Consider the following 25,177-nt stretch of genomic DNA (forward strand, 5'->3'; position numbering starts at 1 on the left):
GCTCTTTTTTTTTTTCCCTGTTCATCACCTGACCTCAGTGCTAAGGTGAACAAAGAGCTGCAAAAGGGGTATGAGAGAGCCAGCAAAGCCACACACAACCACTTAAGAAGAGTTGAGTATCTATTTCTACCTGACATTTAAGAAAATCCAAACACGTGGATAACATATTTGAGATGATAATTCACATAACATATAAATAATCATTTTTCAAAGTTCTTTGAAAGTGCAAACTCTTCCTGTGGGGAAAAAATAGTGCACAAAAAAAAACACACCAAAAACACTTAACACAATTTCCAGACTTCTTTTCCATTGTTACCATGTGCTCTGTTTACACTGGCTTACTCGCCATTTCTCAAACTTTCTCGACTCTTCTGGTCAAGGCAAGACATACCAATTTTTCCAATTTTTCTCTCCATGGAATCTCATCTGTCAAGACTCAGCTCATTCTTCAGTGACCTAACTCAAATGCTACCCCATTCAGAGAAATCTTCCACATTCACCTATACTTAAGTGATCGCTCAATCTTACTTATGGAGCCCTGTCAATCAGTGCTTGTCACATAATTCTTAATCGTATTATATTTGTGTCTGTCTCGTCTTCCTTCTTACAGGCAATAGCCATGCCCTTTTTATACATCTAAACATCTTATACTTTTAATCAACATTTTAAATCTACATATACATTATCTCACACATATCTTACTCATCTAGCACCTTTTACTACCTAGGTGCCCTGAACAAATTATTAATACTTATAATCTCTCTGAACCTCACCTTTCTCAGACATAACAAAATTAATTGTGTATGTCTCACAGCATATGAGGATTTAATGATATAATGCATGCAAAACACAGAGCCACAGTCTCAGATTTAACTACAGTTATTATTACTACCATATTATTTTATAGGGCTATCTATTAATATATTTTACACAACTAACATGGGGCAATTTCTTGCTACATTGATTATAAAAAGGAACACATTGCTTTTAGGTTTATTTTACTTTATTTCATAAACAAACAAAAATAAATAGGCACCTCTAATTTCAGTTTGACGTCTTCTTTTGTCTTAGAAATGTAATCTAAATTAGAGATGGCCGATTCCACTCCACTGCAGTACTGACCATAAATAACCAACCTGAAAGGGAAAAAGACAAAGGAAGAAATCTGTAGGACAAAAAAGCAACAATGTGGAAGGGGGAAAAGGCAGAATTTCCATCTATTTAAAACCACTGTGAGAGAATCAAAGCAAATCTTACTTGTCCCACCTCTTTCTACCCAGGTAACCCAGGGGAAGTTACTCATAATCTCTCTAAACCTTGGCTTTTTCATTTCTTTTTTAACACACACCACACATACAGTCATAGAATGAGGATCACTCATATTTATGGTATTAAAAATGACTGGTTCTTATTTCTAAATTTGAATGGAATTAATGTCATGTACATTTTTACAGCAGGGAGAGCACCACTACAATCTGGCATGATGACTGTAAATGTCGAGTACAAATATATATCACAAAAAATTTAAAATTTCTCTTTAAGCTCCTATTATGTAAATGTCTAATCACTACGCTGTATCACTACTGACATACACTGATATTGTATGTCAACTGTAATTGAAAAATACGTTTTTTTAAAAAGTTACTTTAGCGATCAACTTTTTACCGTTTACTCACACTCAGAAACCGTTTTACTTTATACTATAAATTTATTACAATCAATACTTACAAATCCACTCATTAATAAACTTCCTACTCCTTCCTACTTTTTAATTAGGAAAATATATTATCAGAGAAGTGGGAATGAGAGACCTGAACTGTACTGGCTAGAAGATAAGTCATACTGCATGGAGACTGAGCCAGCTTCAGGAATGATATCTCTGGTGAAATATAGACATTTTGCAAAGAGGCTCAGTTAGTTATTGTTCCTTTTAACTCTTCATTAGAAAAAAACTACTATAAGTTAGTGTTGATCTAATTGTTGATGCAAAGCAATTCATTAGCCACTGTTTAGTCAGTACTAAGAACCATAGTGTTTGATTTAAAAAGAGAGAACCATATTTTAAGCAAAAGTCCTTGGTACTTAAATTCATGTGAGTTGTTTAGATTTTTTTTTCCCCAAACTTGGAAAGGGAGACTGACTCTAGCTGTGAATCGAATATTCTAAAATAGAGAATTATAAAATATTAGAGTTGGAAAACCCACTAGTTACCAGAGAATCTACTCCTAACATTTACAGATGGAGAAAAGAAGGTGCAGAGAGTTAAAATGACTTCCTGAAATCTACAGAACTCAAGAGTCACAGGAAGCTGTAAAAATAATCTGTACTGGTCAGGCACCTGAAGCTGAAGTAGAACAATACTGAATGTCAACTATAATCAAATGTATATAAAACATAGTCACAAGATGTGGAACAAAGCCTAGGGAATATAGCCAATGGTATTGTAATAGCTATATATGATGTCAGAGGGGTAGTAGATTAGTGGGAAGGGATTTTCACTTTGTGAGAGATGTAAATGTCTAACTATTATATTGCTTTGTACACCTGAAACTAAAAAAAAAAAAAAAAAAAAAAGGAAACTGTACTGATTTGCGATGCAAAAGTATGAATCCTTTTTACTTTTCTTTTTTTTTTCTGATACACATACAGAGCTCAAACTACCACCCAGAAATTAACTGTCCTGTGTTCTAATTACCACCCAAGTAGTATCTCAATGAACAGTAGTAATACCTATTTATGAGCAACTTTAACACCAACCTTCACTATAATACAAACTAATAGTGACAAAATTTAAAATTCAGAAGTTACCTTTCCTTGTAGTTAATGAAAATTTGATACAAGTTCTGGTCATTTTTATTTACAATGGACTCATGAATCTCTTGCATTAGGTTCCGATGAACTTTTACAAGTTCCTTAGAAAAGAAAACAGTGTCAAAAAATATTAGGAATCAGAAGCAAAATATATATATATATATACATATATATCACCCCAATCCCAGAATCCTCCTTGTTGTTAAACTTGCCATTCAAGGATATGCTGAATGCCCTCAATATGTAAACCTGCTACCATCAGTAAATAAAGGAGAAAGAGAAGGGGGAGAAAGTGAGGGAAAATAGAGAGAAGGGGAAGTAGGGGGAAGGAGAGGGAAGAGGAGGGAAAGGGAGAAAGAGAGACAGATGAGAGAAAGCCCATGTGCATGGGAAATACCAATTTCATATCTGACTTGAAATGTCAGTGTCGGTGAAAAAATAAATTATTTCACTATTTATTAAAGGATAATTTATTCCTCGTATAAAAATATATACAGCTCATTTTCATTTTGCAATCACTTCAAATTTTTAAATAAAACTACCCAAGTGTTAATGTTTTATTGACAAGATAAGTAATGATTCATGTCCCTGGGACATAAAAATGTAGATCTGTACTTTGGTCAATTAGTGGTGTCCTGTTACTAAGCTAACAACAATCAAACTAAATTGCTTGAAACCAGACAACTCATGGCATAAATAAAGAGAAAATAAATGGCACTGGGCAGTTTACTAGAGCAACTCAAAAGTCAGAATTTCACATTTTTCCAGATAAGCAAGTAATTTTCAGTCTGACGGTAAATACATATCATGGCCAGGAAGCCAGGAGATTCAAATCAAGGTTCAGTCTCCCATTATCTCTTCCCTCGTACCTTGGAACACACACTGACTTTGGGAGGACAGCATGCGCTTTTCTTAGTAGGGTGGACATGAAACAGGAATATATTGGTCCTGTCATTTTGTTGAGGAGTATGGAAAGGCCATCAGAATACCGTGTTTCCCTGAAAATAAGACCGAGCCGGACAATCAGTTCTAATGCATCTTTCGGAGCAAAAATTAATGTAAGACCCGGTCTTATTTTACTATAATATAAGACATGGGTCTTATATTATAATGTAATATAATATATATAATATAATTAATATAATACTGGCTATAATATAATACCAGGTCTTATATTAATTTTTGCTGCAAAAGACGCATTAGAGCTGATTGTCCGGCTAGGTGTTATTTTTGGAGAAACACGGTAAGAACTGTCAAATGGATCCTAGGTCACAGTGACGGTATTTAGATGGTTTAAGATCCTCCTCTTCCTAAAATGTGCAGTTTGTTTTATCCTAAATGTTCATCTGATATTGTGACCTTTTTCTTCCAGTTATGTTACAAATCAATGAGAATGTCTTCGTTGGTCCAAAACCAAGGACAACATGCCACAGCTAACCAACAGACAGGTGCTCGTCGACACTGAACATAACAGAATCAAAATAGAAGGGACCACTCAGGTGATACAAACAAGTCTGTGCATTAAAGCTTACATATTGTATGTAAAAGCTACATATTAAAACCAAAGCCAGTTCTAGAGGTCCAAGAACTTGAATCTTGCCTAGCATGACCTCACTTGGCAGAGCATTTGGCTTGCTTCAATGCATCTAAGTAAATATCTGTTTAGGATTCTAATATAATTGGAAGGTGCTCTGAAACTCAAAATGCTTACATAAATCTAAAACAAAGCTGCTCACCTATTGCCATTAAAATGTCAAATCATAAGGCAGTAGTGTACTTCAGAAATAGAAATCAAGGTTGACACAATTAGAAGCAGAAAAGAGTGACACCAAGAAAGCAGAGGAATGGCAGGAAGTAGAGACTGATGGAGGCAGGATGGTGTCTGTACGATGGGGTGCAGGGGTTGGAGGAGCGATAAAGCAGGGAGTAGGGCAGAAGGGGACTCCCGCAAGAAACAGAGAGGAGCACCAGGAATTATCTAACGGAGACTACCTCATCGTGAGAAGCAGTTACAGGTAATACATGAACCTTATCCATGTGTGCTCTGCATGCACTTTGACTGACTTGGTCAAAGATACTGTATCTCAGTTACATCTAGAAAATACGGCTATAAGAACTTAGGAGGCAAAAAATACGGTCAACACTCTTAAAGAATATAGGAAAATATTAAAATAGGAATCTGAAATTAAATAAGAAAGTGAGAATTTTATAAAAGTACACCAATTTTTAAGTAGTGTATTTTTACTTACAGGAATGTTGATGAATACTGAGTCAAATTCTGCTGCTGTCAGAAATCTTTTTAGTGGTGCCATGAAATACTACCAGGAGAGAAGAAAGAAGTAATAATTTAGCACAACTTATCCTAATTTATATAATAGATTTTTACCAACAAACAATAAATGTTTATTGAAAATCAATTGTCAGTATTACGAATACCAAAAAAAAAATGCAGAAACAATTTTCTCTATCTTAAAGATTTTACATTTAAATAGAGATAGAAAGACATAAATACAAGTTAATACATTTAAAGCATAAAGTAAAAGGCTTGGGCTATCAATGCTTCGGAAAGTAAGAAAAAAAGAGAACACCATTGGCCGAATTGGCAAAAAATGGCAACATCTTGGAGACATCTTTGATGACTGATATAAAATATCCCTCAAATGCTTTGTGGAGATTTTAGATCCTTGAAATGAATAACCTGCTTATGCAATTTATAGATCATTCCTCTCCTTCCTTGAGAATTTCAGTTCCTGGTGTACCATACCTCTTCCCATTACTACTCCTATTTTTTTCTTGGCAATCTCAGCATCTGTACAGATGATCTTTCCAATAGCCTGGCCTCCCAGGACCTTGAACTCCAATAATCTTGTGCCCCATCCTAACTCAGCTCCCTACTCTTGTGGTTATATTCCAAGACCATGTCATTATCAACAACTGCAAATGGTCCACAACACTAATTTCAAGCAATCAACTCTGACCACTACCTCCTACCTTTGCAGCTCTTTCCTTCAAGGATTCTTCAATCCCATTGGGTCTACCAATCCACTGACCATCCCACATCTCTCCGTCCTCACTTCCTTCCCTATCCAGTTTACCTTCTACAAACCACACCAGAATCACTTCCCTGCATATACCCTTACCTTCTCCTCTTCCACTGTACTTTTCTGGGAAAAGGAAAACCTGCATTAAATCCAATTTACCACATATTTTGTGCTTGGACCTAAAAAATTAAACGTGAACTATGTTCATAGTCTAATTTTAAATATAATCACAAAACTCAACTGAGCCTGTCTGCATAATCCTACTACACTTCCCTGGTCAACCTACTCTCTCATTCTCCTAAACGACGCTTCCACAACTTCATCTCTTTTTCTAAACTTCCAAAATGGTCTCCTGGTTCTCATTTTCCTAATCTCTAAACGTGGAAGTACCGGAACGGACCTCAAACACCTTCTCTATCAACATTCATCCCTTAGGTGACGTCATGTAGCCCCATGGCCTTAAACAACCTCGCTGTAATAACAGTCCAGTCTATACATCAATTCAACCTTCCCCCTGACTGCCGGACTCATGTATCTAACTTCCTCCTCAGCACATCTCCTCTGAAACTAATAGGTGTCGCAAATTTAATGTCCCTGCAGACCCGATTCCCAAACCCGTCCTTCCCCCATCTCAATCACCATCTTCACCATTCACTCAATCACTCATGCTAAAAACCTAGCATCTTTGATTGCTCATCCTTTACCTAATTTATCATCAAATCCACTTAGCTCTACTTCCAAAATTTATTCAGAATCTGGCCACTCTTTACCAATTCTACCACTACCACCATTTTCTACCAACTTGATTACTGCAGTATCCTTCTAACTTTTCTCCCAGTTTCTACCTTTGGCTGATAAGAGTCAGAATGAGCTATTAAACACTTACATTAGATCACGTAACGTCTACTCAAAATGCCCTAGCTCCTAGATGTCCCTTTATGACCTGTTGGCTCACCAGCTCTCTGATCTCAATGCCTCCCTCCACTCATTCTTCAGCCTCCTGGACTATTGTTGTTTTTGAAGCCTGCTGAACATAGTTCCATCGGAGGACCTTTCCCCCAAGAATTGCCATCTCTGAGATATTTGTGTGGATGCTTGCTCCCTCAATCCACTCAGCTGTCTGCTTAAATCTGATCTTATCATAAAAACCTTCCATTACCACTTGACATAAAATAATACCAGCCCTCCCTCATCACTCTCCATCCCATTCCTCTGTCTTATTTTTCTTCAGAAAATTTATTAGCACCTGGCATACTTGTTTGCTTAAATTATAAGCCCTTCCATGACAGGGAAAGTGTCATGAGGACCAGAGTTTTATTGTGTTCACTGCTATATTCTGTCCCTAGAACGGTGCTATTCAGATACTGAGAAATCAATAAATAGTTGCAGAAAGATGAAATCTTTAAATCCAAAGTTCTACCGAAAATCAGATGACACACACACACAGTAGAAGCATGAAGCCTAATATATTAACTATATAAGGCAGTATTGGAGGATCAAGAATGATTGATACCTGATGACTTACTTTTTCTATTGACTCCAATGTTTCTGTATATTTTTCTTCCGTTTGCTTAATTTCTGCTAGGCAGCAACTTCGTATATCATTTTCTGGACATTTCTGAAATTAGAATTATCAAGTTAAAATTATTTAATCAAATGTATGTATTAATGGCTTGGTAGTAGAAAGAGATTAAAATTATTGCTGATTTTCTTAAGCTTCCCATTCTAATAAAACACTTAACTGCATTTGTGAAGTATTTTTGCTTTCTTTAACTTTGAACAATGTAAATGAAAACGGTTTAGATAATAAAAAATAAACTTGTGAGTATCGACACTCTCTTTCAATTGAAACGTCTCTTTCATTATAAATGCTATTAAACCTGGAAACATCACAAATGGCATAATATAGTTTTCTTAATGTACAGTGTACTTTACAAGTACTACAGAAATAACTGCAAAGATAATAAAATGCTTTTCGGTAAGTAAAAACCTGAAAATTTTTTTAAGAGTTAACATCCTAGAGTTTAGCCATTTTACTGTTTAAGGCTGGAGGCAGCAGAGTATGAAGATCAAAGGTTTGTAGATCAGATGGAACTGGGTTCAAGTACCAGTTTTGCTCTTATGCTATTAGCTTGTTATTGTGAACAAGTTACATCATTTCTCTACGTCTCAGTTTTGTCATCTATAGTGAGAAGAACAGTAGCAAACCCAAGGAGCTAGAAATGAGATAACCCGTGTAAAGCATTTAGTACCTTGAGGAGCACACAAGGAGGGTCCGATGCCTTTAAATTATCATCACTGTTAACCCTGTCACATACAAACAACCCAGTACTGGCAGCTGAGTGAAGACTGCCCTTGGGAGAGACACTGAAGAATTTACCGGTACCCAAAGCAGGTGATAATTACGGGGAGTACAGATGATACTCTGCCACCTAAAAACCCTCTTAAAAGGCTGTCACAGGGGTCCTACCAGCACACGCAGTGGGTTAAAGCACACATTCATTACTTTTACCCAACACAGGCCAAGTAACCTGTTTCTACCCCACTGAAACTACTCTCCCTTTTCAAGGACACTGGACAACCCTCCAGCTTTTTCTCAAATTCATCAAAGCATCAAAACCACCAACCAACTGGTGAAGAAATTCTTTTGTATTAAAAAAAAAAAAACAGACTATACTAATAAAGCCTAAGCTACTGACTTCTTTTGTTTCAAATTATAGCTGCAAAGTATATCAATCTTTCTGAATGTTTCAGGTATTTTAAGGGCAGATAAAGCTTTGTGGGTTCGTTATTGACTACGACAATATCTGAAACTATGTTTATAAAATAGTAAAAATGCTAGGAGACAGATAATGAAACAAAAGAAAAAAAATACCTCATATCAACCCCTAACAAATATGTAGAAATACTCTTTAACATGTATTTTATGCTGTTTCAAATTTAAAGATTTGTCTGCTTTGTAAGAGAAGATTTCCTTTCATAACAATACAATGTCATGATTCCCTGAAATTAAATTCTATTGCTCTTCTGCCCTTATTCAGCTGGGTGACATGTCATTTCTCTCTCAAACTTGGTTTCCTTACTAGTAAAATGAAAGGATTAGACCAGAGATGCCCCACAGTTGTTTTAAACTGTAAAATGCCATGTTTCTTTGTCTCCAGATGTAATAACAAGTCATGGTTATAGAGTTAGAACTACATTAACAAGGAAAGGTTGAAAAGGTAAACAAAAAACCATTCCTGCAGAAGTTACATAAATGAGTCTTTCAAATAATCCCATTCCTAATACAATACTTAGAGTAACTTTAAAAATAAGGGGAAGTCCTACAGGTTGATGTGCTTCCTCGGCTTTCATTAAGTCCTCGTAGACTTCTCCACCTTCATCTTCCCCATAAACACAGTCATACAGATCATCTTCATCATCCACGCGGGTTTCGCTGAAAGGAAGGGTGCAACATTAAGTGCCTGGTCTGTTAGGAGTAAATGAAATAGTGAGAAACAGCTTACTGGACTTCAGTAGAAAACCCAGAGAGGAAATAAAAGGGACTCGGTAGAAAGAAAACGAGGCTTACATTACAGTTCTGTCCCCCGCATAGAAACAATGACAAACGACAGAATCCAACAATGACAGCAGAGACACTAGCATTCCCTGGGCATTTACTATGCACAAGCACTAAGTAAGCCCTTCGCTTCTATCAAGCCCGGCATTGATTGTTTTATTAGGAGACATTATTATTTGATCCATTATAGAGATAAGGACTTTGAGGGGACAGAAAAGTTACCCAACTTGCCCAAGATAACACGACTAGTCAATGGCAGGGCCAGGATTTAAAACTGAGCCTCTTACACTCTGAGTGCTTTCACTGTTCTCTCCTGCTGCCTCCCACTCTTCATATGTCAGGGCCTCAGTTTCATCATCTGTATTAAAGGGTATAATATGGAGAAGACGGGAGTTTGGGAGGATCCGATATGTTATAAAGTCTTTTAAAAGCATCAGTTTCTGCAGGATCGTTTTTGCCAGTATTTCATGCAGTAGTTTTCAAACCATGTTCCTTCAAGGCCACTCACAGGGCACCCGTAGGTCCCCCTTCAGCCAGATTCTGCTTTTACCTAGTTTTATTTGTATAATAGTTTAAAGAAATGGTCCCAGAGCCACAAGGCATTTTTAAAAGCCATTTAAAATCTTCTGGTCTCCTGGCAATTGAAAATAACTTCTGTTTTTAAAGCTTCCATTAGCACTTACGCAGTGACTGACTGATATATCTTTCCTAAATCCTTCATATGAGATTGTAAACCCATTCAAAGTAGGAACAGCTGGCTCCACCCATCACATGTTCTGTTAGTACGCCTTAATTTTCTCCATTCAGTTGAAGACTTCTATCAATACCTCCTCTTCACTAATAATGCCAAATAATTAAGAATAATACATTTAGGTATATTAGAAAGAAGCATAGCATCTCTCTGAAAAAGAAATGCAACTCCTTCAATACCGTCAGCCCTTAGTGTTTCTCTGGTGCCTGTGCAGATAGAACATTATAAATTGATATGCACAAAAATAAAAACACTGAAAAAAAAATGTCACTCTGCAACTTGAGGCATTTTTCAAAGTAGGTGTAATCAGAAAGCTGTCTGTCATGAAGGAGTGTTTGGAGGCATCTGACAGAAATGAACTGCCAGTCACCTAAGAGAAAGGAAGGTGATTTAAGGTAAAGCGATCAGGTGGTAATAGAAGCTGCAGAGAACTCTGTTCTGATAAGAATACCTTCCAGGGTTACGTGTCCACCCATCCACCCACCCACCCAATAGCCACTTACTAAGAACCTACTGAGTGCCAGACTCTTCAGTGCTAAGAATACAGAGATCAAGAAGATCCAAGGACTGTCCCCCAGTGCAGAAGGGCCCACGAACACATAACTCTGTAAGTGCAACAAGAGATGAGTGCAGTGTAGGAGCAGAGGGAGAGGTAAGAAAAACCTTCACTAAGGAAGTAGGGAAGGCTTCACAGAAGATTATATCTGAACTGGATCTTGAATGTATTTGTCATTCTATTGAATAGGTATTTGCTGAATATACACTATGTTCCAGGAGAAATAGCTGCAGACCAGGCAGGCAGACAGTTTCTGCCCTCAGGGGTGACAAACTGAAAGAGAAGGGGTGGGGGAGCATCCCAGACAATGGACCCCAACATATGCAAAGGCAGAGAGGTGTGAAGTGTGGCAATGTGAGGGTGGTGCCCCATTCAATGTGACAGGGTGAGTGAGGTGAGCCCCAGAGGGAACAGTTGAAACCAAACTGAGAAGGGACTTGTCCTCTATAAGCTCAACCTTACCTGGGCATGTAGGAATGAACAGGGGGTTTTACATGGAGGTAGTCTGGAGGGGGCAGGAGGATAGGCAGGGAGATCAGCAAGCCAAGAAATGAAATGCTGTGGGTAGAAGACATTGAGAGCCATAACTAGATGAGGAGAGAAACAGAGGACACTGTGTCATTAAGTCAACCAAACTTGGTGACCTATCAGAATTAGGGAGAGTGAGGAAAAGAGTGAAAGATGCCGTTCAGCTTTCTGCTTTGGACAACCAGGGAGATGGTGAGTCCGACTGGTAGTTCCAGAATTTCCATCCTGAGGGCCTTAGGCAGGCAATCTAGCCAGAGACCAGTGGGGCAGTTAAATAGGTCTGAGCACTTTCTATAACTCATCAAAACATACGGAGGTCTGATGAGTTCACGAGGGAGCTCACTGAGCTAAAGAATGATGTAGGAACAGGTTCTACATCAAAGGAGATCCTGCTCAGGAAGACAGGATCCCTAATCCCAGCTTCCAACATCCTCACCCCTGAAAAACCCTCATCTTGCTGAAGTCTTTTAACTACTTCCCATGAGGGTAGAGAAACATTATGTATAGATTCACACCGATTTTTCTCTAAGAATTGTAGGCGTGACACACACATGCACAGTTACCTGCACACACGCACGCACACACACTCACACACACACTGAGATTCGGCCAGAGCAGTCTGGGTTTTGTTATTCAACCCCATACCAAGGCTGTTTCCCTTGCTAACAGTTTGGTCAATAATTTCTTATTTGCAGAAAATGAAGTGAGGGAGGGAGGTAGAAGCTGTGCTTCTTCAAACGGTCCGTAAATCAACACTGCGCATTCATCTTCCTGTGTCCGGGCCACCTTAGATGGGCATGTCTGGCGCGGATGGATCATCAAAGTAGGAGAAAGCGAGGACACTGCACAGTGCAGCCGTTCAATGGAGAGCCACTGCACATGCTCTCCATCCCACCCTGCCTCTGTTTCTCTCCATGTGAGGAGGGGGTGATTCTCTCTGCAGCGGGGAGCAGACCTGTGTTTGGTGCAGGGGCTTCCCTTTGGGTGACTGATTCAGTCCCAAAACTTAGAGTTAAGTATACGAGTCCATGGAGATCGTAACAAAGCCGAGACCAAAAATCAAGCTGCCATAGCAAACTCAGCAGGAAGCAATTGCGGGACTAACAGCACCACATTTGGACTTTCCACCACTGGATGGGAGATGAAGCGGACGGCAGCTCACAAGCACGAGCTGGTATCTGAAAGCAGTGGCTGCAGGAGCCCATGTTTCCTCCACATCCAGTTAGGAATGCGTCCTAGCTTTCTCCTGACATCAAGAGAACAAGATGAGGGAAAAGTATAAAAATCAATAGGAATAAGTGACAATTGGTGGGGGTTAAGAAGGAATTTCAAAATAGCACTAGAACTAATTAATACATTCGTCCTAGTACTTCGAAGAATTTGACTGTATTACCAGTAATCTCACAGTCACTTTAGGAAGATTGTAGCCAATCCAATGAGAAAATTGGCAACTATCTTGCTTAAGATTAGTGAGTTCTTGGCGATTTTAAGAAGAGGTAAGAAGCTATTCTTAATACACAGTTAAAATACAAGCGTTCAAGGCCCATCCAGATGCCACCTACTCTGGGAAGAGCTGCCCGCCATCCCTGTGGCTCTGCTCCTCAGCTTCTCCGTGGAAGGTTAGGTCAGGGCAGGTCAGGGTGCTTCTGGGAGTAAATGCTCAGCGACTCTGAGCCTCCATTCTGGAATAAGAACTGTCTGGGTTCAAGTCCAAAGACTACTCTTTACTAGTGATATGACCTTCAGCAAATTCCTTTTCAAGATCTGGTTTTCTCCTTTGTGCACGGTGATGCTAACAGTAACCGCCTCATCATGGGGTATTCCATGAGATCGTGCGAGTAACATGGTTGGCAAGAAACGGGCACTCACGAGGCTCTTACGAACTGACTAGATAGCTCCGGCCTGAAACACAATGCCTGGCAAACAGTAGGTGCTTAATGCAGCTTTGGCTTATTCATTCAGAAAATAAATATTGATGGAGAATCTACTATGTACCAGACACTGAAGTTCTAGGAAGATAGCCAAGCACAAAGTAAAGTCCCTAACCTCACGAAGTTGGTCTTCTGATGAGGAGACGGGAAATAAATGAAGCACTGATTGTCTCAGGCAATGGTAAGTGCCATGAAAACACACAGCAAGGTAAAGGGTGGTGGCGATTTTAGGTAGGGTCGTCGGGAAGACTTTCCGTAGAGGGACATCTGAGCAAAAAGTTGAATGGTGAGGGGTCAGCCATGTGGGAGGAAGGAAGAGCAAGTGCAAAGGTCCAAAAGCAAGAAAGCTCAGTCAGTGTATTGATATATCATTAATACAAGGGGTAAAAGGGTGAACTTTCCACAGGATTTGAACTCTCTTGGAGAATAATCTATTTCTTATTACAATTCTTTGCAAACATGCCCGGTCTTTGTCATCAGTTCCTTGAGGAGTGAGAATCATGTTTTATATTTATTTGTAATCTGCACAAGTCACTCTGTCAGAAGATAATCAGCTGCAAGGACCTTTTGCCTCTCTTGATAAATAATAGAGCCCAAAAGGATTCTCTGTTCAGAATAAACACCCTCTAATGAAACGTCCCTGAACAACTCCAGCCTATACCAATCTCACCATTCCTTGAACTTACAAAGCACATATTATCTGTTCCACAACTCCAGTTGTAGAGTCTGTTTCTCTTTTTAACTTCCTTAATTGTCTCACGCCAGTTTTATCAACTACCCCTGTCCTGCCTTTGAGGAACCTCCAAATTTTACTTCATGGCAGTGTGTGTTTTACTCTTCGTAAGAACTTGCACCATGTGAGACACACAAGAGGAACCAAAAGCCAGTTGAAGTACATTGTCTTGTGAAGCTTTCCGTTATGAGTTTGAGGTTAATTCCTACATGTCTTAATCATTAAGCCACTTCTCTCCTTCAGAGAACTATTTTAACATGCAGAGTTAAAATCCACAAATGATGCAAAAATTTTGCTGGAAATGGTCAACATACTCTATTAAGTCAGGAAGGCTTTTGTAGATGTCTTCGTCATTAACGCTTTCTTCTGTTGGGAAGGGCCTAGGAGGGAGGGAAAGAAAAGGGAGGGTGAATAACCAACATCTAGGCGAGGCATTTACCTATCATTAAATATGTCAGCTTGTCTGATGCCAACGCGGTCAGATCAGATCAGACACCATCAGTCTAATACAGCGTCTGGGGCTTCTTCCAAAGTATGGCTATGTCTGGGGTCCCACAAGGAGGCTGTGACACCTGCTACCCCAAATCATCTGCAGCAATTCTACTGGTCACCGCAGTGTGTGAGCAGGTGTGGACGTGCTGATGTGCTTAGCTGATCTCCCATCAGCCACATACCTGCAGGCTCACCTCATGGCCCCCACTGCTGCTCCCCTGTTCAGTGACAAGCAGCCACACGTACCCTTCCCTTCAGCACCAGCTCTTTACATTTACGGATCCTGATCTGACAAATAATTGGGTAACAATCATCCTTGCATGGCTCAGTTCCACGAGTATCGATGAAAATTATTAAAAGACAAAAATACCATGCCCTTTGTATATGATTATTGACTCTGATACACTTTTCTACTCAGACTTTTATATGTTTTAAAGACTTTTAAATATTTTATTATCTTCATTCATTGGACAAATGAGTCAACCTCACTTCAGAGAGAGTAAAGTGTTTTCTCTGCCCCCTATTCAAAGAAAATCATTTTAATTTGTCCCCTGTTCCTAGCCACTGGCTTCCGTGTTTGCTTTATGCTACTATGAAAATTTTTTATAACACCAGCATAATGCTCTAAATTTATGTCTAACAAAATCACAGAAATCATACTATAGTGCCAAAAGTTTTTCTTTACATGCAGCCAGCATGCCATATGTTTCATAGAAATAAGAGAATCCATCAAAATAACAAATGAGTACTAAGTAATTTTATTTAATATATTGAAAAGCATATTTTCACCTTGGTTTATGGATTTACTTAATACTTAACACATTTGAGGAACTTACATTTTTCAAATAAATTGAAATGTGTGAAAAAATGCCAAAGTTCAAAATCTTTTTAAAAAGAAATTTAGGCATACTTTATTATGCTCTTATAACAATACAAACCATTGTAGAAAATTTTTAAAATATAGATAAGAATAATTAAAAAGGAAAAAATTCATCTGATGTGCATCTTTTTTGAATCAAAAACATATAAATACTCAAATACAAAATCATGCTATTTCAAAATCTGCTGCTTAGATATAACTACATAAGATAAATACTGATATGAAAAAATAATCATGTACTGAAGATCAAGTTACAAGGTGTTGAACATTTATCCAGCCTACAGTCTGCTTCCGTGGAAAGCGGCCAAAGTCATGGTCCATTTCCAAGAAAGGGTCTGCAGGATGTCCTCCTTGAGGTCACTGTGCTTTGTAGCTAGGGACTGGGCTGCCCAGCACTACAGATCTCCTGTAAGATGTGCTTGGATCCTCTCCCTTAGAATCTGAATGTGAGCTGAACACGGAAGAATGGAAGCAACACAGGAAGAGACACAGGGCAGAGCCTCATATTGGCAGCAATTGAAGTATGGAGCCCTCGGAAAAAGAGGTAAAAAACGACATCTATTCCATTTCCATACAGGCCAGCTATGTTGCTACTGAAACTACTTTTCTTTCTTTCTAATGTTACTAATATACAACTTTCTATCTGATCTAACTCAAGTATGTAGTTTTTTCAACAAACGAAGTCCAACATGATATACACATCTACATTTCCATGCTTACTAACTGCATAATACTCCATTGCCTGGAGATAGCATACTTAATTTACCCAATTCACTTCCAAGTTTTTCATTTAGTACCAAACCCTCAATACACATCCTTATACACATATCATTTTATATTTGTCGGGTTGTTTCTTAAACTTCTAAAAGTTGTGAGTTATTGTTATGGTCTAAAGGAAATAAATCTACCACAATGTCTTTTTAAAAATGTATTTACTTAAGCATTTGTGTTTATCTTCATGAATCACATGTATAGAAATGCTGGAGGAAGTTAAAAAACAAACAAAAAGAAAGAACCATATCCAGTGAGTCACCAGTAAATTGAGAACAATGATTAGCCAACATGTCTTATTCAACTCTACGAATTAAATCTTTATTTGTTCAGTAAGTTTCAGTAAATACTTACTAGGCACTTATATACCATGCAGTCTGCATGAATGAGACACAGTCCTTGCATGCAAAGTGCTTTGCAAACAGTGACCATTCAATAAGTAATCATTACATTGAACAGGAACCACACAGAAACAGGCTTACCTGATTCCTGTGGCCAACGCTATAGGCGTGCGAGAAAGTCGTGATAATGTTTCTATAACCTGAGAAAAGAGGGAAGTGTTAATTGGACATGTATTTCATCAAAGATAAGATTTTTTTCCAAAAATAGCAGTTTTATAATCTAATATTAACAATGGCAACATAAATGTAAATTTGCAGATGCCAAAGAATGGGAAAAGCTGTGACTGGAAAGTATAAACACCTGGGTTATAATTTTGTTCCTTTCTTCAACTAGCTACATGAGGCTGTTTAAATTTAAGATAATTGAAATTTCAAAAACAAAAAATTAAGTCCCTTAGTTGAACTGGCCTCATTTCCAGTGCGCAATAGCCACAGGTGGCTAGCAGGTACTGTATTAGCCTTCACAGACATCAAACATTTCCATCATCACAGAAAGTTCTATTGGACAGCACTGCCGTACACCAAAGTCATTCAGAATGTGGACTCTTAAACTGGACCACATGAGTTCAAACCCTGGCTTGACCATTTATTAGCAATATAACCTTGGGCAAACTACTTAATTTCTCTGGGCTTCAGTTTTTTCATCTGGCTACTGCCTATAATCATTCAATTGTTAATACTCATTAGATTATTATAAGGATTAAGAAGGCAATACACACAAAATACTTAAATGGCAGGTATAATTTATAATTGTATTAATAAATTGAAAGAAAATTTACTTATTCTAATTCTGTTTTCAGGGAAAAAAATAAGTTTCCTAAGTTACCATGGATTATCTGTATCTGTTTCAAAGATATCTTATGAAGATCTTCAGTACCTAACCCTAAATGCACCCCACCCTAGCTTCCCCCTTCCTTCCCAGTTTTATACCGAAGATCATCTTTCAAAGACTCACTGAGGAAATCAAGGAGCTAAAATGCATTTTGCCCATAAAGCCCATTTCTGTAATAACACTTGTAGATATAATTTTTTCTCTCAAATTTAAAAACTTAAAGAGGTTCTACTATAAGGTCTATTCAGAATGAGGGGGGAAAGAAGGCAAAATTCTCTCTCTCTCTCTCTCTCTCTCTCTCTCTCTCTCTCTCTCTCTCTCTCTCTCTCTCTCTCTTAGTTGAAGTAATCTTGTAATTCCTCAGTTCAAAGACGGAAATAAAAGTAAGGTCCCCAGTACTGCACAGACGTCTCATAAGGGAATTCGCCACACATATACTTATCTCTTACCTACTTCAGGGGGTTGTACATTGTGTGGTTAGAAACTCAAAGCTCTGGAGTAAGAAGTCCTGGATGAGTCCAGTTTCCAGCTAAGCTCACCTTTATCAGCCCTCTAGAAAATGTGAGTAATAACAACTCATTACCTGCCTCATGGAGTTACTGCAAAACTAAAGGAGGCGATGCCCATCAACTGCTAAACTCAATAAATGCAAACATTTATTATTACATAAAAGAAATTTCTTATTGCATACAAATAAACTCGAATTGAAAGCCTTTAAACCAATTTCTTCCTGGTTTGACCTTGTTGAACATTGGATAGGAAAGCAACAGACAATCTCCTGGATAAATCAATGTGGATTAATTTCCCATAACGAAAATAAAGCATCATCAGGAATCTATAAATCCAGAAGATCACAAATGAACAAATAACAAATGTATCAAAATGAACGGATTCAAGATAAAAATTATCACTTGCTAAAATTCCAAAATTATTCATTATTGAGTGAAAAGTCTAGCTTTTGAAAGGTTCTAGAATAATCTGTGGAGTAATATTTAGACTCATGAATTCACTATATTGTTGGATTTTAACATGAGCCTTACGCTGATGTGGTACTGTTTTAAAGCAGGGGGTGAAATATACCTCTGATCCTAGTTTACACCGTGATTCCAGCAGTCACTGCTCAATAACAAGAAAAATAGCAATAGCATTGCTATGTATTTCGCCATGGCTATTATTTAACAGATATCTATTTTCTTACTTGGAGAGGTTTTCTATAATAACTATCATGCATCTACAAGGATGCATTTTCTGTTCCTTTTGCTACCAATAACCAGAACTATACCTGCCCCTGCCCCAATCCTGCAAGGACCACAGTTTGATTTTTTTTCATATATTGTCCACCAGAGGGAGCCAGAAGATAGTATTATATTACTTTCCTCATGCATTGAATGAGGATAAACTATTAATACAAACATTTCTGAAAATCAACAAGCTGAAACCAACTCGTTATTTACTTAAAAGGATTATTTATTACCATTCAGTAATAGAAGAATAATAAAGATACAAAGTCAGTGGATGAGAAAAATGGAAGCATGTCTTAGAGTGAATCTCTCTGAGGACTATCACTCAGTTTGATGTCTACTTATTGTACATGGAGTCCATCCATTAGCTCTATGTTTAGCCAAAGCAAATAAAGACTGTTTAGTTATTGTTGTGTTTTTAGAACAGTGTGTATTCTGTAAAGGTGGAGTGTATCCAGAGTTGGAATAGACAAGTACACAAATTAATGCCAGACCCTCAAGTCTTCTGTGTGGAGATGGGCCTGCTATTAGAAAAACCCATTCAGGATTATTTACAAAAAAAAAAAAAAATACATATATATATATATATATATATATATATATATATAGAGAGAGAGAGAGAGAGAGAGAGAGAGAGAGAGAGAGATAGATATCCCCAAAGACAGCAAGAAACTATTTCTTCCTGAAATGTATTAATTTCTAAATCATTACCCCTAAATTATATTGAATTATAACATTAACTTTCAGAAAGGGGGAGTAGGTAACTAGTCAGAATATTTGCAAGTTAATAGGCCAACAACCAACTACTAACCCCACATCATGGATTTCTTTTCTTTACCTACATCCATCCTTTCTTTGATAAGAACAGCGGCACTTGTCACAAAATGGAAATAATTCTGGATAATACAAATAAGAGTTACTGTGGGAGGACGGTGGGAGAGGTGGGAGGGTCTTCTGTATGCCTGCTTTAGGAAGGTGAATTAGACCCCAGAATCTATAAAGGATCATTGAGAAAGTTTAAGAAGAAAGATAGCAGGGTGAAAACTGCATTTTTAGAAGATCATTCAGCAAAGTGAAGGACAGACTGGGGTAGGAGAATGTGGGGGTACAGACAAGGGACCAGGAGACTGGCCAGAGGGTGTTCTCAATTCCCCAGGTGAGAAATATGAAGTCTGAACTAAGACAGCAGCAGCATTTCTATAGGAAAGGCTCTTAGATGACACGACTACCTCAAAAGTTATTGCCATTGCTCTTCAAAAATTTTACATGAATCTATACACCTCCGAAGTGTGTAAGAACATAAGAAGGCATTATAATGACCTGTTTCTTTGTCTAGCTTTCCCATCCAACAATGGAAAATGCCTTAAGAGCAGGGAAATCAAATTCCTTCTTCACAATTCTACTCCCATCACCCAACTCACAGCCAGGCTCATAACAACCCCTTAACACAAAAATAGTTGTTGCTCAAACAAACGAATGACTAATAACTTACCCTGCAAAACTGTTGTGAGGATTAGGAATAATATGTGTAAAGATATGTAAAGAGCTTAGCCTGGCACAAGTGGGGAATGAATGAATAATTGAAGAAGGGGCCCATTATAAAAATTAAATATTAACTAGGAGAAAGTGTCACCTATCTTCTCATATCTAAAGATAACATACATAGTGGCAAGCCCCCTCCACCAAATCTTTTCACCCTAATGATGATTTTTATTTAGTTTGAGTTCTTTGTTTTATTTTTACAAAGATAAATAAGATTATTCATCCCTATTAGTTTAAAAACCCTGAAGTAAGTTTTCAAAAATAGACCGGCAACATTGTACACCAATAATGCTACCCATTTTAGCTATTCCTTCACAAGACCTTCTGGCAAATTCACACCCTCAGCTTCTCTAGCACATTCCTCCTGTTGATATAACGTGTAATTAAAACAAGTCACCCCCTGCAGAGGCAGAGTGTTATAACCACTCCTAGGGTCGTGGTGAAGGGAGCCGTGGCCAGAGAGAGTAACGGGAAGGAAACATGGGGATCAGCACACGGCCAAAGGGCTAATTCGTTGTGGATTTATCTCCTTGAGTTCTCTACCCTGATGCTTTACCTGACCCAGTGGAACGGCTATTATGGAGACTCTTGAACAGGGAGCTGGATTCAGTAGGGGTACCTGGGGAAGTGAGCCTTCCGGGGAGCTGGGCTCTGTGAGGGCAACCAGGTGGCTGCAGGCTTGAGCCCCAAGTGCAAGACTAGCTTAGCAGTTCTAGACAGTCCCCAGCACTGAAGCACCACAGCACCAACGATGGGACCGGCTAGCAGCTGGCGCTCAGCCTGGAATGCTGCATCCCGGTCCCTACAGGCTCCGAGCAGGTGTCCTGTGTGGCTGTGCAGGAAAAGCCCCGGCCCCAGAAAATATCAGTGGGAGTGTGGGCCTGGGGGTTCTGGGCCAAGTAATTCAGACAGAAGGATAGGTCCGCGGACTAAGTCAGGTACGGCCCAGAGACCCCGTACTACCCATGCACCCGGACTCCAGATTCTGAGGATGAGGCCTAATTCTAAACTGGACCAGATGGTGAGTTTCAGACCCACAATACATTTCACCTTAACTCTCCTAGGACATCAACAGAACTCCTTATCTTAATTTTCTTTGCAATTCTAATAGCACACTGTAAATTACCCCATTATGATACACTGTAGCCTTGTGTCATTTCTAGCAACACACTGCAGATCGTTCCTGAAACATCTGGTTGCTGCTTTGCATACTGGGGGATGGCTGGAAAACATCCTTCTGGCCTCCTCTGTGGGCAAAGCAAAGCAGGAGAGCCAGAGATGATGAATAAAACATTATTTCCATGTCAAGAAGATTATGAACCATGGGAAACAAATTTGCATTGTTCAAAGAGTATCTACAGAGGTTAAAAGGCTCCAAATTATAGTTTGTGCAGGCCCTGGTAATGATCATAAATGCAAAAATTATCCTACACTAATTTTTCTGAGACTTCAAAATAAAGCTCTACTGAGAACAATAAACTCCCTTTAGCAAAATTATATACTAGACTGGTTAGGAGTGAAGCTGAAGACTCAGATTTTCTGGGTTCAAATCCCAGCTCCACCTCACTAGCAGGGTGACCATGGGAGTTCAGTAGGTGCTCTGTGCCTTAGTTCCCCTACCAATAAAATCAGGATAAAATCATCGCCTATCACACAAATTTATGATAAAGACAAAATGAGGCAAGATAGCTAGATATTAAATGCCGAGAGAAGAATGCCTCATACTTCTGCTTTTTCCTAATGCCATCGCTGTCACCATCATCATCACTATCATCATCATCAAAGTAAGCGCTGGTTTTTGCAAAGCACTTCAGAGAATAAAATGTGATGTCTACCTGAAGTTATCACAGTAAACAAAGAAAGCTTTCCAACGGCTGTGCATACATATAATAACATAGGGTGTACCTCTGTTTGAGTACACGACAGCCAGTGTTTGCTCCTAGCTGCAAAGAGTTGCTAAGCTCGTATAATTACAGCACTATGTTAAAAAAAAAAAAATATATGAAGACTGTGGATGGTGAACCTTTTTTATTTATTCATTTTCTACTTCCGTGTAATTATGTTTAATCCCAATACTCAAATGAAAAAATAAACCCCGGTCATACAAAAGTATCTCTAAGAGCCCCAAAATAATTGCATGTGACCTTGCTAAAGTAAATATCCGTAAAAAACCTAACGTTGCATGCCTAGTCGACTCATGAAGATAATGCAACATGAGGACCAGAATCACTTATAGCTCGTATAGATTTAAAAGAGCTCTAAGACTTACCAGTATAAAGGGATGGGCTCAGAGAACATCTCCCCACAATTTTATCACCTCCACACCTCGCTGTCCCAAATAAATTTGAAAACCTATGTAATCAGAGTTTGTCCTTGAATCACAATTTGAAGACAAGTCTCTTAGCTGAATCCTCAACCCCCCGCCATGTCACCACCCCTTCTAACTCCACCCTACACACAAGTGGTAGAGCCACCACCGCAGAGTATTCATTATTTAAAGTCACACAGATCCCTGTATGATGAAAGCTCTTGGTCCTTTCCTCAGGAAAAAAAATAGATGTATATGTGTATACAAATACACACGTACATAAATAGACACAAACCTGCATCTCATCTCAAGAAATCGAGGCACCTCTTAAAGACTGTTCATGGATTTCCTAGATTCTCACTCAATGTCCTCCTCTGCCTATAAGAAAGCCAAGGCCCAGAAAGATGAACGCACTTGCACAAGGTCAAAGAACTGATAATAGCAGAACTGTTACCAGGACCTACGTCTCTTCTCTTCTGTCCATTCTACTACCCTGTCTATAAATCTCCTGCGTTTACTCAGTGAACATCTACTGAGCACTCACGAGGGGCTAGACACAGCTGATACACCCCGCCTGGGGGCAGGGAGGCGGAGTAACAAAATGGAGATTATATACTTCCTACTCTCAGAAAACCTGCCATCTATTGGTAAAGACCATCAGGGTGGTAGGTGAAAACACACCTAGTGCTTCATAGTACATCTGCAGCCTGGAGGAGAGAACAAGGCCACTGTCCCCTTCAGCCTGAAAGCTAGAGCAAGAGAAGCCCAAAAGGCTTTTTAGAAGATGTGACCTTGGGCTGATCTTGAAGGGCAATTGGGAATTTCCCAGAGTCTTTATTTGTCTGCAGAGGCCTAATGGGCAAGAATTACCACCCTCCGGCCCCACCCCCTCCATCTTTACAATATACTGCATATTCCATTGAGAACACTTCCTTTCTCTAAGCAGATTCACCTGCACTTTTCCGAGAAGCTTTTTGTAGTTGCTATTTCCTGAATAATATTTTTCTTATTTGGTTTACAGTGGACAGTTTTCAAGTTCTGAGAAACAAGATCATTATGCAAGTTTTTCCTAAACCAAACAGGCATGCACTTATTTCATGAGGTATATCCACACCACTCTGGTCTTGCCGTCTCTGGGCTCCTGGCCCCTGCACTCTGCCTCTGAAAACCTCAACCTGCATCTTTCCTTCAAACCTGCTTCTCCTAATTCCCCCTCCATCCCCACTCTCACTCGTCTGCACCTCACGAGACACTGGTGAACCTGTGTAGGCTGGTACTTTTCCTTCACTCCCTAGGTGTACATCCTATCAATTCATCCTTTTAAATCTCTCTCAGATCCAATGCCTCTCTTCCGGTGTCTCTGCCTTTGTCCAGTCCCTCTATTTCTTGCCTCAGTTATTGGAACAGATTTCCAATCTGTCTCCACACCTTCAATTTCACTGCCTTCACATCAATCTTTTACGTGGCTACCATAGAGGCTGCATGACATTTCAAAACTGTCATTCTGACCACACCATCACTGCCACCACTCCCACCTTAAAATCCCTAAATGTTACCCCTCATGCAGAGATCAAATTATCTAGCAGTGCATGCAAGAGTCTTCAATTCATCTGATCTGCTCCCCCATCCCCTTCTACACTTACTTGGCTTACTCTCCCCAATTTCCCCTGTGTAGCCCTCACCAACCATTTTGACTGTTGTGCTCCAGACCGATTCCAGACCATACATACACAGTCTAACAGAGCATAAAATTCACATTGCTATAATTCAGAAATGGTTTCAAAATAACACTTTCACAGTAACTAAAAAGCAGGCAGAAGCAAGCAAACGGGTACCAGCAATGTTAATTTTCTCACACCAAGTAAAAGGGGTTGTAAGTAACTCCCCTTACACACTGTTTTAACCATCCCCTGGGTCCGAATACCGAAGCAGGAGAAACCTGGAATTCATCAGTGCGGAGTTAGCTGTCTGGCAACACAATGCTTTAGTTAGACGTCAGAATGAACACAACTACTCCCTGCATCTCCCAAATTTACACCGCTCTGTTAGAGTGTGTTGAACTTAGTAGGCAAATAATAAAGAATTCAATGGTTTCTACACAACTGCAAAAGAAATCTTTCATTTTGAAAATGTAATCATATTTGCAAATCAATCCTTGCCTTTACACAGAGAACAGAGATATAATCTACAAAGATTACATGGCAATTTTAATACGTTCAATACCAAAAATTGGAATTTTACTGTGGACCCTGTAGATGGACAGATTACTCCCTGAACTGTGACAGTAATGACTCTAGCACCACAGCCGAGGTTGTAGCAGTGTCGTTACGAGCTCACCAGGAACCCAACGTGGCTTTCACACAACTCACTTGAAACAGACACGCCCGAGGTGTTAGTACTGGGCTAGAGAAGGGTGGTTTATGTGATCTGAAATAGACTGGGAGAGTTCTATGAGACTTAAGGGACTTGGAAAATATAACGAATGTTCAAAGCTGCCCACAAAGCACACAGCTGGTTCAAAGTCAACACATTTCCCAAACCCAGCTTGCCTTCAAAGTCACACACGTGACTGGCCAAGATCTCTCTGATTGCTGAATGCTGCCCATATGGCTATTACCACTTTAAAGGATGAAATCACAGACTACAAGAACCGAAAGGCAATGCAAGAATGACGGGATCCCACTGTTGAGAAGAACACATCCCTTTTTTGCCAGCCTGGAGACAGCCCATCTTTAGTCCCAGCCCCAGGACTAATCACAGAGAATGATGAAGTGTCTGCAAGTTATTCTCATATTTCAAA

General features: G+C 39.1%; 1 protein-coding gene across 3 annotated transcripts in view; it reads right to left on the reverse strand.

The window, feature by feature from the left end:
* VAV3 (vav guanine nucleotide exchange factor 3) overlaps positions 1-25,177 on the reverse strand; it is a 335,219-nt gene that overhangs the window by 170,295 nt on the left and 139,747 nt on the right. For all 3 annotated transcript variants that reach the window (XM_033093029.1, XM_033093027.1, XM_033093028.1), the window contains exons 3-9: positions 16,536-16,594; positions 14,225-14,290; positions 9,180-9,288; positions 7,378-7,470; positions 5,061-5,129; positions 2,809-2,912; positions 1,037-1,136 (exon numbers count right to left, since the gene is read on the reverse strand). In XM_033093029.1, coding sequence (XP_032948920.1) covers positions 1,037-1,136; positions 2,809-2,912; positions 5,061-5,129; positions 7,378-7,470; positions 9,180-9,288; positions 14,225-14,290; positions 16,536-16,594 — 600 coding nt within the window. The remainder of the gene's footprint in view (positions 1-1,036; positions 1,137-2,808; positions 2,913-5,060; positions 5,130-7,377; positions 7,471-9,179; positions 9,289-14,224; positions 14,291-16,535; positions 16,595-25,177) is intronic.

The sequence above is a fragment of the Rhinolophus ferrumequinum genome, chromosome 22 (genome assembly GCF_004115265.2).
Source record: "Rhinolophus ferrumequinum isolate MPI-CBG mRhiFer1 chromosome 22, mRhiFer1_v1.p, whole genome shotgun sequence".
Classification (NCBI taxonomy): Eukaryota; Metazoa; Chordata; class Mammalia; order Chiroptera; family Rhinolophidae; genus Rhinolophus; species Rhinolophus ferrumequinum.